At 44.1% G+C, this 17,278-nt stretch overlaps 1 protein-coding gene across 1 annotated transcript; it reads right to left on the reverse strand.

Moving 5' to 3' along the window:
* Nucleotides 1–70: 70 nt before the first annotated feature.
* FAM161B (FAM161 centrosomal protein B) lies at nt 71–17,251 on the reverse strand. Its single transcript, XM_090033649.1, has 9 exons — nt 17,186–17,251; nt 13,288–13,613; nt 12,094–12,623; nt 9,903–10,240; nt 8,902–9,029; nt 8,210–8,377; nt 7,527–7,626; nt 5,885–6,012; nt 71–5,629 (listed from the first exon to the last, which is right to left on the reverse strand). The coding sequence occupies exons 1-9, from the start codon at nt 17,246–17,248 to the stop codon at nt 5,539–5,541; spliced, it is 1,872 nt and encodes a 623-aa protein (XP_089889775.1). The 5' UTR covers nt 17,249–17,251; the 3' UTR covers nt 71–5,538.
* Between the last annotated feature and the right edge of the window lie 27 nt (nt 17,252–17,278).

Consider the following 17,278-nt stretch of genomic DNA (forward strand, 5'->3'; position numbering starts at 1 on the left):
AATTTTGTTAAAGACTGATATTTGAATTTGTCTGGTTTCTAACTGCTTAATTTAATCTTTTAGATGCCTCAAATCTTTTGTCTGAGTGAAAATCCCCCACTCTGGACTAGCACTACAAAAATGGATATTGCACACACAAGATCCATTTTTGGTTCTTATGAAGAGCTCGGAATGCTTTAGTTCCCAGTTGACTATATGTGTTTCTAAAAGTATAGTGCTACAGTATGTAAATGTGTTGTGATTCATAGGCAGGCAAGGTTCTTTGAGTGATATCTCTTATTAGACCAACTGAATAGCTGGAAAAAAAAAGTTTTAGGCAAGCGTTTGGGTGCAGTCACCCTTCTTAGGCATAGGGAGTCTCTGCTGTTCTGAGGCTCCAAGGAATGAAAGAAGCTAAAAGTGTAAAAGGATGTCAGTGAAAATGTAAACAGAAGTTGTGATTCACAGTGCTTCTTGCTGAAGCAATGCCAGGCACCCTGCAATCAGTACTTGAGGTCAAAATTATAATGCTCAGGCTTGATTTATCCTTCAAAGAAGACGCGTAACATTTTATCAAATGCAAATTATTGTATGTAATATTTTAAAACTCAAGCTTTTATTTTAGCAATTGCCATGCTCCCCTTTTTTCTCTTACTGAATATTTTATAGGGTAAATCTTATTTGAAGTCTCATTTAAATAGCATCAGATATTCTTATTATAAATTCTGTCATTTAATTGGCAGCTCTTGGGTGGCAGTTTAAAAATTCACTCTCCTTTTTAGGACACAGTAAATATATTCAAAGTGGGGAAGAAAAAAGAATAAGAAGACTCTTGTGTCTGGGTTGCAGCTTTTATTGGTTTTGAAGCCTAGCACAGGATACTGTTAGAATCTCCAGGTCCTGTGCAAGATATTGGCAAAACTGGACTGCTCAGGAATTTCAGTATGCTAAACAGATCTTGCCAAATATTGCAAGGTCAAATCTTCTTGGCCTTCTGTATATAAAGTGGCAATTTAAGCAGCCAAACAGAGAATGGAAAGAATGTTTGAGAGAGAGATCAATATAGATATATATGCCAAAGGGGAAGATAGCAGGATCTTCAGTAGTTCTTCAGGTCCTAATCAGTAGATGGTGATATTGTCTGGTTAGAACAGGGGTGGGTGAAATACAGCCTATGGGCTGGATCCGGCCCACCTATTGATTATATCTGAACTGTGGCCACTCCTGTAGTGCTCTACATGGGACTAAGCCCTGCTCAGGGCAGCCTGTGCCATGCTCTGGAGGAGCTGAGGTGTGTAACCTTCCCAGGGCCCCCATCCTGGCCAGTTGCACAGTTTCCTGCAGGGCTGCTCCCACCACTGCTGCAGTTGCCTGTGTACTGCTTTGCTCTCCCCTTCTCTCCCTTCTCCCAGTGGATCCTCCTGCCCCTGCTACACTGGTCTGGACAGCGGGTAGCATGGGAAGGTGGCAGTGGGTGGGGGAGGGGAGCTGCAGTTGAGCTTCTCTGGCCCCAGCACATGGGGCTTCAGTTGCAGCTCCTGGCTGCCTTCTACCCACTCTGCTCAGCACAAGCCACCTGTGGGCAGCCAAGTGGGTGGAAGGCAGCATGCTGACCAGGGCAGGGGCAGCTGCGGGCTAAATGGGGAGGGGGAGGGCGCACTGTAACTGTAGTGCAAGCTTTGCCCTGCCACCCCCTCCCATCACCCCTAGCTGGCTCCCAGGACCTAGTGCATAGGCAGTCCCCCCACACACATACCTCACACCCACACCCCCTGCCACACACACTATATAAGAGTGCATAATAGCTTAAAATAAAATCTTAATTGCCTGTACACACACTACTTAAAAAAACATAAGTCAGGACAAAAATGTTTTTTGAAATAAATTTAAAATATAGTAGATTTTTTTTTTAATTTAATACACCATTTGTTTTCTATCTATAACTTGTTAAAATGCTACCTTCTGAAAGAATTTCTGTGCAGGCCCCAACAACTCACCAAAACTCATTAAATAGCCCAGCAGCCAAAATAATTGCCCACCCCTGGGTAGAATGTTTGGAAGATTCAGGAAACTAGTCTTTCTCAGGTGCTAAAAGGAACAGCATTCTTTTAGCTCAGGTAAGTTCAGTTTATGCTACTTTGCCTCCATTCTGTGTTTTTTTTTCTCTCCCCAGCTGCTGTTTAACTACTATGTTTAGAGACCAACTGGTTGGTATTCCTGTCACTTCACCCATTCCAGACATTTTAGACTTTTGACATACAGTAGGTACATGTGCACTTTACTGCAGAGTTGACTAATTAGTTCCACAGTAAAGCATCACTATCTACATGTGTGCCAGTATTAAGGCACAGTACATTAATTAACTCCACTGTAAGACAGTACAGTCCCCAGCAGTACCGTTTTACAGCAAAGCACTTGCCTGCGCTGAAATATATGTGTAAATTGTGACAGGTTGGCTGGGGCACAAGGGTGCTAAAGTGTGGGGAGCTGCTTGCCACCTACCCCTGCACATTGGTACCGCTGTACCCCAGCCAGCCCATTTGCTACCACCACCTGGAGCTGACCCCCTGGACTCCCAAAGTGATGTGTTTCTTGGGAGCAGTTGACTCCAGCGCAAACTGTGCCAGAATTTATTTTATCGCATTAATTGCACATGTAGATGCACCCACTGAGGTTCAACACAGGCTGGAGACTGGACTACTTTCACTTAAAAGTGGGTGGTTGTGAACTGGTCTCGATAGCAAGAATGCAAACTACTCCTACAGGTTTTGGTGAACTTTTTGGAACAGGTAGTGTGTTTGTGGGTAGTATTGCAATTGTGGGTGATCTGGAACAAGAGTTGCACCAGCTCTCTATGGAACATACAAGACTCTCATACTCTTCTGTACAGAGCTTTAATTTTGTTCTGAATTGAATACGTGTTCTTTACCATTATTATATCTTTTTCTACTTCCTTTTGTAAGAAAAAAGATATAGTAATTGTAAATGACACATGTTCAGTTCAGAACAACATTAAAGCTCTTAAGAACAGTTTTCTGTGCACAGATTTCCAGTAGGAGAAGCACAGGACCTGAACTAGAGCTGCTTATTTTTCATGACCTGCCAGAACCAAAACTAAACCTTATCCCAGAACAGGATATAGGAGATTGAAACAAATTAGTGTTGTCTCCCTGAGTTCATTCCTGAAACTAAACAAGAATAACTAATCATGTGGGAATGGCATGTGCCTTTTTTTCTAATCCTGCCACTGGAAGAGAGGGATGCGGCACTCCCACCACCAATATCCTGAATAGCTTTCTGCTGAGGGTAGTTTGTTCGTAAACTACAATACTTTACAAAGCCAAGCTATCGCTTAACCAACCATTAGGTGCTCTACCTGGAGAAATTTTGAGGTTGTGGATTCAGCAGTGTGTTTCATTCCCATCCTTGCTTTCGAGCTTTGAGGATTTATTTCCTGAATGACTTTAACTAAAATCTAAGGCTCCTTGCTGGTGATCTGGAATGTTGACATCACTCTTTTTCTTCATATAGCTACATTCTTGGAATGCCATCTAAAATCACAGAGCCAGAAGCTAGATACTAGTTAAAGGACTGTTTCAGGATCAGCTATGTGCTCTTTGTCCCATAATAGAATTTTGGTTCAGTGCTTATTACTGTTTTGTTTTGTTTTTTTAAACTAGAAATCAGAGGTAACTTCCCATATACTGCCTGTATGGTTCTTTGGCTTCTGACCTGGTTCACAGATGGGTGTTTTTATTATGTTTACAACGTTCAATTATACTTTGTATCTTTTCTTTCTAAAGGTGTTAGCTGAACCCTGTGCCTGATTGCATCCTCTAATGCTACAAATATATCTGCAACTGTACATCCCAGTGGGGGTGATCACAAGGGTAGTGAGATCCAGTTGTGAAGTCAATTGAAAATCCACCATAGCTTTTCTGCTACAATGGTCTGTGGTGAAACAGCAGTGTTGGTGATTTAAAACTCCAGGATTAGCACCCTACTGAGATTAAAAGCAGTACCTCCCCACTCTTTTGGGACCACTTAGATACCCCTTATAAATCCCATTTACTTGGGCTTTTAATAGAACATGAGATACTTGCAGACAAAGGAAAAATTCTCTTCCTTACACTTTCCTTCCACCCCACTCCAGCCTAAAGACATTTGGAAAATCAGATATTTCACAAAAAGTTTAAAAAGGAGCCATTTTACAATCTTTCAATCTTAGTACTTCAACGTTATTTTAAAGAAAACATTCCACCGCCCCCCCCGCCCCGATTAATTACTTTGTTTTAGGGCTGTCAATTAATCATGGTTAACATGCATGATCAACACATTAATTTGATTTTGATTTAACTTCTTTAACACGCATTAATCACTGCTGGTGCTGGGGGAAAAGCAGCCCCTCTCCCCTCACTGGGGCTGGACCACATGTGGCCAGCAAGCAGCCAGGCAGGGTCCTGGAAGCAGACTCAGCAGCTGGATGCAGGTAAGTGTACTGTGGTGGGGAGGGGCAGAGGCGGAGGGCCAGGCCTTGGGAACTGCCCAGGGTTTGTGTACATGGGAGGGGGGCGAGTAACGCCCCCCTACAAAGTACCTGCATAATTTTGAGTTTTTCTGTGCATGATTTTGAGGTTTTTAGCTGTGCAATTAAAATCATGATTAATTGCAACTAATTTTTTTAATCATGCAACTAATTGCAATAACATTTTTAAACAGTTTGACAGCCCTACTTCGTTTAATTACGGCAAATAATTGGGATGCTGCTGAAGCAGATGGCAAGCTTGAAGGGATTATAACTGATTTTTCACCTAGAAATGGAGAAACAATATAGATTTACGTTATTTTAAATCTTACTGTGACAAACTACTTTCAAGTTTTTGTGCAAAAATTTTTATTTGCATTCATAGTAAATCTTGCCATTTTCTGGACAAACCAGTGATCTCAGTCAGAATAACAGAGGTATAAAATATAACTTCATTACAGAGTGCTTTCCTCCATGATGACAGAGGAGAGCTTCTTTCCAGACCTTCTCTAAGGGGAGGTCAAATCCATAATCCTCTTATTCTGCATAAATATCTTATTTAGAATTCACCTCAACACACACTCAATATGAAAGGCATCAACAAAACCTAAAGTGCAAGAAAAAAAGTAATTCAAAGCAGAATTTGAAAATGTCTCATTTTTTCCCCAGGCAGTAAATAGAGTTAAGTATGCAAGGCTCTAGCTGTTCATGTCATGTTTCCTTTCTGCAATGGTGCTACAATCTTGTCAATGTCTTCCCTCACCTGCTTCCCATTCCTTGTTCCAAGTCCCAAAACAGAGAAGAGGAGATGGAAGTAGCTCATGGGGAGAATGTCTCAATGACTTGGGTTTGCAGAATTGTGATGCGATGTAGGGCAGGAAATGCACAAGGCAGCAGTCAATCCTCACCCCTTTCCTCGGCATGCGTATGTATGTATTGTCAGCTACTTGGAAATTAGTTCCTTGAGGACTCACACTAGAGCATCTTGAATTAAAGTACCTGCAAATCTTTCCGTGGACTCTTCCACTGCATTCTTATGTTGGCAGCTCCTCAGTTCTCTTCTCTTCCTGACATTCTCTTTCCTCTCTGCTGCCCCAGTGTCTGTGTGCTTCCTGGGCTCGTGTGCTGCAGAAACAGTTACAGCCTTTGTTAGTTCTTGGAAGTGATTCGCGTGTACAGCTGCATTTCTACTGTGCATTATGGGAAAATACTTGCTATGCAAGTCATAGTAACAAAAAGCTTTGTTATTTTGTATGGGTGAGTAGAGTTATGCTTCATTCTCACCTGTGAGAGAATACACACTGGATTTCCTTGTTTAAGAAGAAGGTTTCTTTCTAGTCAAAGAGAAAAGCACTGATTCTGTATCATTGCTTTGACTACCTTTGAGTTCTGGACTTCTCCAGCATGTCAGTGGCATCTCCCCCTTTGTTCTGTACGAATTCTTCATTCAGTCCCACCTGCTGAAGTGTATCTCGGTAATGTCGCTCTGCCTCTTGTCTGGCATCATGCTATGGAATTGAAATAGAAACGTTACCTTTTTAGAACTGGGTCTTTCTTCACAATTACTTTAGTGCATCTAAGTACGTGGCTAAAAAACCTGGAAGCTGTGATCAGAGCAAGATTCTTTTCAGGCACTGATAGCCAGATGACCCTATACCAGGTTTTGCATTAGGAAAGTGTCGCAAAGATCCCTCACAAACAACTCACCTCTATGTATCTGTTTCTTGCCCATTCCTTCTCTTACACAACAATGTTAAAAACACCCTGGTCCTAGCAAGCCAACTGCCATGTGCATCCCTCTGATTCACCCTCCTTTCTTGGTGCTGATAATCCAGGTAAATATCAGCCCAAGTAAAGTAAGGTTGAGTTTGGGAAATAATTAGTTCCACTTTAGAATTCCATTCCAGCCCAGCTGCAAGCAAACCAGAAGCTATCTTTCCCATGTGCAACACCCTTCATTGACTTCACATAACCCTTGTAGACAAGTCCATTTCCAAATATCATCCACCCAGGAATTACAGCTTTTCTAAGGATTATATCAAGATAGCAGTATGTGGGGAAAGATTTTATTGGATCCTTTTCAAAATGAGTGAATGCCATACTAACATTGGCTAGTTCTTGCTAGGTTGACATTGCAATACAAGTTGTCAATCCTGGGTTGGCATTGTCAACCATGCTTGGACCTACAGATAAGGGAATCGTGGAAGACAGTCATTCTCAGCTGTGAGGGATTGTCAGTGATGAGATTGACAGATAGTTGGCTAGTATAAATGGAGTTACTGAACAGATTCCTGAGTCTTTCCCTTCCACATTCCATTAGCTCACCAGCTTTGTTGGGAACCAGGAAGAAGACTCTCTTCAGAAATCTAAGTTCAGTGAACAGCTGACTAGTTCCTTTGCAAAGATGGTACATAATACTTGAAAAAGGAAGCCCAGGGAAATTTACTTCTCCCACTGCAAAGCTTGTAGATGCTTTTAATACAGCTTCAAATATGTAGGTGGTACTGTAACATGGATGGAATGTGCTGAATGAAAAGCCTTAGCCTCAAAAACCTTGCCATTTAAAATGAGTAGCTACATTAAGCCTTTATGTAGTTCAAGTATCACTAAGAATTGCCAGGTAGTTTTCCATACAAGTTCAGAAAAAAAATGCCAGATTGAACATGGTCTTCAAATACCAAGTCGTTGATTATAAGTTACGGCATTCAGGACAAGGACTAGGTATTCACATGATGTTTAACACCAATGAAACCTAATCATGATTAGTAATGTAAATAAGTAGCTGGAAAGCTTCATAGATGAGCAGGACATTCTGAAGTGTGTGCATGTGTATGTTTAAGTTGGTGAAAGAGCATGGATAACTGTTTTATGTCTGTCCTGTCTTAAATGCAGTCCAGAGACTACATAAGATTTGCACCTCCCTTGTCCTGGTTGATTTCAAAGCAGATTTCTAACTCCTGCTTTGAGAGATTAATGAGGACACAGCCTGTGCTCCATACTGCTACCAGAGCTGAGTTGTTACCTTGGTGACCTGTTCAAAGAGGTACGGTCTGTTCTTGACTCGTGTCTGCATTTCTTCCAGCTCTTTTCTGTACTCCTTTGTTCTCTTTCGGTCATTCTGCCTGAAATGGAAAAGTTCCTGGACTAATCAAGGTTCCCACTGACAGGGTTCCTGCGGACTGGATTTTTGGCTTCTGATTGGCTGGAATGACTCAAGTCCTCAACTCCCAGGACATTCATAATTGTTTTGCTTCTGTTTTTATATTCCACATATTTCAAACGAAGTACACTATTCTTACAATGAACACAGCCCAACATCAGGTCCCACTGGAGGATAAGCACTGATATGAGTGATCTACATTCAGACTTCTAGTACCATATATTGTCACTGCTAATTTCCACATTGTGCATTCAAGACTGTGGCTGTTAAAGTACAAATGTGAGCTTTTACAAGAACGTGATCACATTGATGGAACCCTCCCAGAAAACTGGCCTGAAGTTTTTTCCATTATTTTGAAAAGAGCTGTGCTGAAATGCAAAGAAATCAAAATGAATGTGGAAATGAGTCTGGCTGCCTGTTGAGCTGGAGACACCAAGGCCTAATCTGCCTTGATATAGAAGATGTAGAATTCCTAGCCTCCAAACTAATGATCTTGTGATCAGCTTCAAGGATTTATCTCTCTCAAAATGATTTGATATACCTACCAGTTCTGTTTCAACTTCTCCTTGTGAGTCTCCTCTAAGCTTTTATGTGTGTCCAGGGCTTTTGCTCGGCTGTTTATAGATCTATGCATGGCCTGAGACTTTGTTCTGTGCACCTCCATCCAATTAATTCTTTCCTTCTCCCTTTGCTTTTTGTCCTCTTGGACATATCTATACAGAGAAAAAATAAGTAACAGAACAAGTTTGCTTCAGAGGCAGGACTGCATACTGGCTGAAAACACTGCTAGATGCTGCAGCTTGAGATGTCATCTCAAAGGACTGCTGATGTGTTACTACAGTAATACCTAGAATACTTAGGTAGTATTGGCAAGAGGGAAGAACAAGCAGGGAAAGCTGGGGGAGGGCAGAGCAGAAGGAGGAAGGTCCTAGAGCAAAAACAAAAACTACTCTTAATACTAAGGTGATGTTGACTATACATGAGTAGAGAGAGAGAATATAGAGTGCATGGGAGAAAACAACCTGAGGGTGATGAAGAAAGTGTCTGTTATTGAAGTTAGCAGTTTTTATTGATGGCAGAGATGCCGCCTCTAAAACCACCAATACAGTTAGTGGAAGAATGGACAGTATGATGGATGGCAAGGAGCAAAAAAAAAAAAATGGAAGTCTATTAAATATCTTGTAATCTATTTTGTTGGGTGTGGTATGATCTTGTAGACTCCTATTTTTCCACTCACCTAATTGCAGATTCCCTCTTTCTTGCTGCATCTGTTATATGCACTGGAAGGGTGTTGGAAGAGAGAGAGGAGAGACCAGTCAAAGAATGACTCCTTTGCATGGGGGCCAAAGAAAGCTGCTGAAAATCCTGAAAGGAATGCAATCAAATTCAGAATACTTAGGAATAATGTGTAGAATCTTCTCTTTGGGTGTCTACTGAAGAGATGAACCTGACTGCCAAGGTCAGGGAACAGAGCTCCATTTCATTCACACCAGTACAACCAGCTACCAGCTAGGAGTTCTTGCATGTTATGGTCAAACAGATGGAAAAGACACGCTTGTCCATTTTCAGCTGGTGCACAATTGTTTGTTGAGTCCCTTTCTAGTGTGTGTCTAGTTTTAAGCAGCAGTTTTCACTTCCTAAATTTCCCTTCTTGATTGTGAATTCTTATTTATATTTCATAAATAATTTTACAAATAAATTAGTTTTACTTAATGATACAGATTGTCCAATATAGGTAAACAAGTATGATGATTAAAACGGGGAGCATGTAAAGCAAATTATAATAACAACTTGTGATATCTGTTGTTTTTTCCAAATACTCTGCCTGGAACTGAACGATGGAGAGGCTGTTATCTTTGTATACAGAAAATGTGTGGTTGTTGATGATGCCTGAACTGCTGTCTTTGTACCATGAACCCAGTTTTCTACCTTTTGATCTGACAGAAACAGCTCACTGTGCTTTATACCACCTTGCTTAGGGGGAAGTCTTGCAAGGAGACTTCTTCCCTCCTTGCCTTCACCAAGTTCTAGATAGATTAGATCTAATTAGGAATAGGTGGTAGTGGCTTTCTGCCCTGCCCTTGGCTTGCCCTGGACTTTCAAGGACAGCTCTGCCTGCTGAATGGGTAAAAGAAATTTGTGTGTATAGTATTATACATTTAAGTCCAGAGATAGCAGAAGCCTAACATGTCGGGCAATGTAAAGGGTGTAGTGTTGCAGATGAACATTGCCCCTCACCTTTGTTATCTTCTCATTAGCTTGTCTTTGCCTACGGTGCAGGTTGGAGGTTCTTAGTTTGAACGGTTTATTATGAGTTGCCTCTTTGACTTCTTGTCTTCTTATTGCTTCTTTCTGAAATGTCCAGTAAAGTCCTTCAAAATCAGGTACTGCTGGGTTAATTCTTGGTTTAAAGCTGAAGTTATCCTGTAGGAAGCCAAGTTTTTCTTCCTTAGTCTTAGTGGCAGTTCGGAATTGTGGCTCTCTTCGTCTACTGCTGAGATCAAAAGGAGCAAAGGAGCTTTCCAGCAAATCCTTGGCTCTCATCTGAATGCGGATTTTCCTGAAGAGTTCAGCTTCTGGGGATCAAAATCAAACCGTTTTGACTCGAGATTGAAGGACGGTGTGCAAAGCTAGGAACTGCCAATGCAGGAGAGGGACAAGCTGACAGTACTTAGGATGGCTTTCCTTCTCAATCTCTCATAATAATCTGCTAATGCAGATAGGTAAGGCTAAGAATTCTTCCCAGAGGTGGCAAATCCTTGACTCCTAACATTTTCTTCTCCCAAACCATTTAACATTTATTTGCTTGAATTAATTCCCCTCCCTACCCTCCTCCACAGAGATTTGTCCTTTAGAACTTATTCCTGACCCTGCCACAAGCACTCTAAGCTGCTCGCTCTGCATGCTCTCTCTCATTAGCAAACACATTTTTCCCCTCTAGGGAGAATATTAGTGGATGTGTTGTTTCTCTATTGTTACCATATGTTGTATTGTAGGAATGTTGTGTGGAGGCCATGTTATGACCAGCTGTTTTTCGCCATAAATTTATTTCCCTAAAATTTTATCACAATTCAGACATAACTCAAATTCACCGTTAATGAGCAACTTTTCTTGTTTTATATAAATACACAATTCATTGATCTTGACCTATATTAGAAAATACTTTGTGTTTTCTGCCTCCCCAAATCCTTAGTCCCTCTGTGGGACTGATCTTTCACATGAGGTGAAAGATCTACATTCCAAGAGTGAAATGCAACAATAAGACTCCTATGTGACACAGTAAGACTCTTTTCTGTGCAACATTAAAAACATGTAAAACAACTTTCCTTTTAGAAAGGATGATAGACAGTACTGTTGGCACAAAAATTCTCTGTTGAAGATGTACATAAGTAAATGGACTTTCTTCAAAGAACCGAGTATGTGTTTGGGGCACTGGAAAGCAGACTAAAAAGAAGGTTGAAAAGAAAGCTGATCATTGTGTACAGGTACTTGAACTAAAAAAAAGTTACTAATAGTATGGAAGGATGTGGGGGCATGGGATTTTTCAGCATTGTTGACAAGGAGGTAACAGGATTCAATGGCTGAAAGCTGTTAAACAAATTCAACCTAAAAATAATAAAATGCAATTTCCTAGCTCCAAGATTTAATTACCTTTTTGCAGTTTATCGTAGAAGGTGGGGGCTCATTTTCACTAGGTGTTACTACCTAAGGAGCCATTAGGTATTTTTAAAAAACAAGTGCTTTTTAGATGACTTGTAGGAAAAAAAAAACTATGTCTTACGTAGGTCTGAAGGCAGCGGTGTAGAAGTAAAATAGGATGTCCTTCATTGCTTTCAGTGTGCCAGAACATTGGTAAATATGTGTGAAAACAATTACTCTAATTCACGGCTTTGGATAGCTGCCTACAGGGGTCAACAAGATTCCTTCCTCTCCCCCCGCCCCCCCAGGCACTAACTGTTGATGTATTCCTGCCCTTGGCCTCCTTATTGTGTAGCCTGGGGTAAAATTTGCCGGCTAGGATTATCTGGGTATATCTCAAATCAGTTTCCTGCTGCTGTTACCTAATCGCTCTTCCTGTGTCTCTAACTCAACATAGGGGGATCCATGATGTGTTTATATGTGTAGGTTTATCCCATAGATTTTGTAGTGTTTTACAGAATTTAAAATTGGAAGGGGCCATTAAATCATCTAATCTGATCTTCTGGATATATATTTATGCAAGAGATCAGATTAAATGATTTGATGCCCTGTTCCAATTTTAAATTCTGTAAAACACTACAAAATCTATGGGATAAACTTATTTCTCAGTATTTCTTGGCAGTGTAATCCATCAGGCAGGAAGAGAGTTGAAATGGGACAAACTAATGATCTGGTGATCAGAGACTAATGATACAGAATCCCTTCTACAGGAATAGCATGAGCACTTTACCTTTGAGTTTATCTCCAAGAACAGGGCTGTAGATGGATTTAGGGACTTTCTTGCTGGCTTTCTGTTTGGAGCTCTCAGCTGGAGTCAGTGCTGCCAGAACCTTCTCTCTGATGGCTTCCTTCTCCTTTTCCTTCTCCAAGAAGCTGAAGGGTTGCTGAGTTGAAAGGAGCAGCTCCTTTCTCCTCTGTATTGCCACATGTCTGCGAATCTCATTCTGCTCCATTAGCTCCTGGTAGAGTGGAAGGAACACATGGGCAGGCACTGGCTGTGCCCGAAACTGCTTCTGGCACTCTGCTTCCTCTTGGCTTTGTCTTTTGTCTCTCTCTTTCTCTAGCTCAAGAAATGCACGTGACTTCATCAAGTGGGACTTCTTATGAGCCTCCCGCAGGGTCATCTTGAAAGGCTGGGGGATGGTAATAGAAGAGATCCAGGCAGATGTGGCGCTCTTTGGCCTCTCATGGGATTTGTGAATTAAGGGACTGTCCCAGGTGAGGTCAGTTGAAGAACTGGACTGCCTCATGTCCCCAAATCTACAAGCAGAACAAAGAGAACTTTTATCAAGAACAAACAAGGAATTTGTTTGGAAATCTGATAGACAGAAAATGGAGAGCTTCCTTTTGGTTGGTTAAGATAAAAGTCTCATCTACTTTTTTGGTGGTTACAGGGCAGGACTGGGCCTCAGGAAACCTGGGTTCTCTTCCTGCAACAGAAAGACTGCCCTATGTCTTTTATTTTTCCATCTGTAAAATGACTCGTGCTTATCTTTGTAAAAAACAATCATCACAGAACCGCACAAGAGGTGAGAGACTCCATACCAGCTATAAACTGACTGCCTAGAGGAGTTTTTCCATCTACTGGCTCCTCTGTGAAATCCTATGAAATATGAACTTTCATTTCTACCCAGGAGAACTTTTACAACCTTTTCTCCAATGCCTGATAAAGGGTGTTTGTGCCTGAAAGCTTGCAATTAAAGAACTTTTTTTGCAAAAATCTTGTTGATCTAAAAAGATATTGTTTCTGCTATGAATCCTGATTGCTTTTTCTTCTAGACTAATATAACTACAACCTGGATATCTTTGTAAAGTTGTTTACCACTAAATGCATGGCACTATTGTCATTATATTGCTGACTTCCTTTATGTGGAAGTTTCCAGAATGCTCTTGAGTGAAGAGAAGTTAATTTTGTGTGTCTTACCTCAAAGTATCATAGGACCTTGTCTGCCAAGTCCATGGTCTGTTGTCTTGGAAGAAGTCTTTTAGCTCCTCATCCTCCCTGGACAGTTTGTGCTTGTTCTCTAACTTTGCCTGATACAGCAAGCCCACCTCTAACAGATGCTGTCTGGTTTTCATCTTGAGACTCTGCAGTGTGCCACAGCATCCTTCATGTAAGCCAGAGGCCGCTGTCATCTCTTTGCCTGACTGAAGAAAATCCAGCAGCTCACCTCTTCTGTGCTGAGTGATACCATTATCACCTGTCTCCTCTTCTGCTTCTGAATCTGAGGAAGACTTGGGTAGAAACACCTAGAGAAATCAAATCTGGGTGTTCAGTAAAATCATTAATCCCTCTCATTTTATTTATTCATTTTCCAGAAACAACTTAAGCCCTGAGAAGTAGCCTGTATTTCTGGTTTTTGTCACCTCAAATCCATCGTAGCCTGTTCCATACAACATCCCTATAGCTATAGGAAGATTACAAATCTAGCAGAGGGACTGGTCTAAACCCCATGAGAAGTAGAATACCCAGGGTGTGTCTATATGGCAAAGCACAGTCTCAATGTACAGTTCTGGTATCAGAAGCTATGTTGATGAAATTCTCTGCCTAGACTAATTAGGCCTGCTGAGGTGTTATGTTACTGCAGCACTATTGTTTCCATTACCCAAACTAACCCTGGGATCTCTACATGGCACCGAGTTGTGCCACACAGACCCACCCATAGTGTATAACCCCCTTTATCCTTCCTACATGCTTCAGCTGGAGGTATTTGAGTTCATGCACACTCCAGTCTATGTATGTGTCCTTCATACTTTTCATTTCCAAGTATGCATAACATCTATTGGATTACATTGGAGCCTGGCTGCAAGTTTCCAGGGAGATTCTGAGGGAAGTCAAGAGCAAGCAAATCTCATTTACAGTGGCAGAAGCAAGATTTGAGATTTGTAGTCCTATTAGAACCAGCAGTAGCAAATATTTGCAACAAAACTGACTAATGTCTTTCTTCAGTTAGTATCTGTTTTCTTGAAAAAAATCAGTTGACTAGTTTCAAGAGTTTTAATTCCAGGGAAGGACTGAAGGATTGTAAATAAGCAGTGCTGAACTCTGGACAGATGCACTGAACAGAATTCCCCATCTCGGATCAAGATAACTTGGCAATGACTTATTACTTAAATGTCCTCACAGAATGAGTCCAGCCATTCCAAACCGGTTCTCATCTAATGGAGAAAACCAGCATTTGCACATTATCCAGTTGCCAAGTGCCCTAAATAAAACAGTACAAATTGACTTTTTGGGATAGCCATGACACTGCAGGGTAGAAGAACAGAAGGGGGATGTGTCTGCTCTGCTCTCACATCACACCAGTGGTTCAGGCCATGAAGCACATTGTGGCATGCTTCTCAAACACAGCCCACTAAACTTACCGTGTTGAGACAGGAACAAAGGGGAGGAAACGGTGAGCAAGGCTGAAGAAGTGCATGGTGCAGCAATCCTCAGACCCACCCATCCATGAATGAGTTTGATGTGGCTGCCAGCTGGCCGCTGCTAGTTGCTTTGTGCATCATGCCATTAAGTAGGTGCACTGTGGGAAGCAGGACAGGAGCCAGCCTCTGCCCTGGGGCAGATCTAGGATCTTGCAAAGGACTGTGTAGATGGTGTGGTGCATCACCACCAGGGATCCGGGTTTTCCATTTCCCATGGAAAAATGGAGAAAACCACAGATTCCCTGTTTTTATCAGAGAAAATGTGGATTTCCCTTTTTAGCAGAGAAATCTGTGGGTTCTCCGCTTTTGCAAAGAGCTCTGGCAGGCTGGCACAGCTTCAGCCTGCAAGAGCAGATTGCAGAAAGGGTGGAAAACCCTCAGCCCTGCCCAGAGGGGAAGTGAGAGGGGGGCAGGGCAGGGCAGGGCCTGAGTCTCTGAGGCAGCCAAGGCTGGGCTTGGGCTCGGGCTCAGACTCAGACTCGCCCTTCACCCCTAGAGCCTAGAGATAAGTGGGGCTGAGGGGCAGGGCTGGGGAAGATGGTTGGGGGCTGAAGGAGTGGGGGGTGCTGCTGGCTCCAGGTAGCACACCACAGCTGGGAGCAGGGCCAGGGTGCCCCTCTGCAGGGGGCTTTGTGGGCAAGTGATGTGGGGCGCAGTGTGGTGGTACCCACCATGTGCGGGCTGCACACATGCTGCCTGGCCACGCACCCAGGGGAGGGGGGACTAGCATGCAGCCGGCTGCACAGCTCTGTGGCTGGCTTTGCAGCGGCAGCAAGGGATTGGGCTGGGGGGGGCTTGCATGCAGCACCTGCTAACACTTACCTGGAGGACCGTGCTAGCGGTGACGGTTGCCGCCTACAAAACCTCCTGGTGCTGCTGCGGAACCATGCCTGGAGCTGTGCAACTGGGCACAGGGCAGCAGCGGCAGTATGGTGGCAGCCAAGCTGCATGCAGCCACCTCACCACCATCCCATGGCAGCCGCACAGCTCCAGGTATGGCTTCACAGCAGCAGCGGAAGGTTTTGTATGCAGTGGCCATCGCTGCTGGCACACAGCAGCCACTGATGCTTACCTGTATGCCCGCCTGTGCCAGCGGTGACAGCCGCTGCGTACAGAACCTCCCACTGCTGCCATGGAGCCATTCTTGGAGCTGTACAGCTGGCTGCTGGGCAGCAGCAGTCTGGTGGCAGCCGTGGCTGCTGCGTGGTGTGGGATGGTGATGGGGTTGGCTACATGCCACCCGGATGCCACCATGCTGCCGCTCTGTGCCCGGCGATGCAGGGAGGTTTTGTAGGCAGCAGCTGTCACCGCTGGCACGGCCCTCCAGGTAAGCAGCAGCGGCTGCCACGTGCAGGCCCATCCCTCGCCGTCACTGCAGAGCCAGCCATGGAGCTGTGCAGCTGGCTGCATGCCAGCCTCCTTTCCTTCCCCTGAGCAGGTGGCTGGGTGGCATGTGTGTGGCCTGCGCATGGCAGGTACCACCACATTGCGCCCTGCATCGCTTGCTTGCAAAGCCCTGCAGAGAGGGGCACTCCTGCCCACATCCCTGCCCTCATCCCCTGGCCCTGCTCCCAGCTGTGATGTGCCACCTGGGGCTGGCAGCACTCCCCTCTCCCTCAGCCCCCAAGCCCCTTACCTCTAGGATCTATGGGCAAAGGGAATGGTTCTGTGATGGCAGCGCACGCTCACAAAGCCCCCCCAGCCAGTACACTGCTGCCACCACCACGGAGCCGTGCAGCCAGTCACTGGGCATAAGCAGCGGTGCAGTGGTAGCTGCTCCATGCAAGCCCCTTTCCATCCCCTGGCCAGGTGGTATGTATGTGGCCTGCACACGGTAGGTGCCGTGCCCCGCTCCATTTGCCCACAAAGCCTGCAGGTGGCCATGGGATGGTAGCACAGGGTGCAATGGCAGAATTGCGGTCACGGCCTCCATGGGCAAGAACCGCATCAGGCTGGCTGGCACGTGTGTGGCCCACAGAGTGGCACCTCTACCCTTAAAAAAAAACCTCCCCAATTTTCGAATTAAAAAAGTAACCCCAAATCCATATTTTTCTGTGATCAAAATGAAATGCTACTAATACATAGATCTATATATAGTGGCGTTTCATTTAAATTAGGAAAAATGTGGATTTGGGGTTACTCTTTTGAATCCAAAAACTAGGCTTTTTTTTTTGTCAGAGAAACCCAGGCTCCCTGCCCCGAGCGGCCGTTCCGGCGCTACGTGACGGTCGTAGCAGAAGCCGCCAGTGGCCGCGGAGCTGGGCGGTAGGGGACGGTCGCTTCCCCGCGCCATGGCAACGGGGCCCCGCCCAGCCCGAGTTGCCGAGCGGCCCGCGGGAACGCAGGGTGCCGCTACCATGGCAACAGCCGCCGGGAGACAACCCCCGTATTCTCACCTGCCGGGTTTGCGCTTGCTCCCCCGCCCCAGCCTCGGCTGCCCGGGGCCCCGGCACCGTCATACTCTGCTCCGGCCGGCCACGCCCACCCGC

This window comes from Crocodylus siamensis, chromosome 2 (assembly GCF_052110815.1).
Source record: "Crocodylus siamensis isolate JL-2025a chromosome 2, ASM5211081v1, whole genome shotgun sequence".
Classification (NCBI taxonomy): Eukaryota; Metazoa; Chordata; order Crocodylia; family Crocodylidae; genus Crocodylus; species Crocodylus siamensis.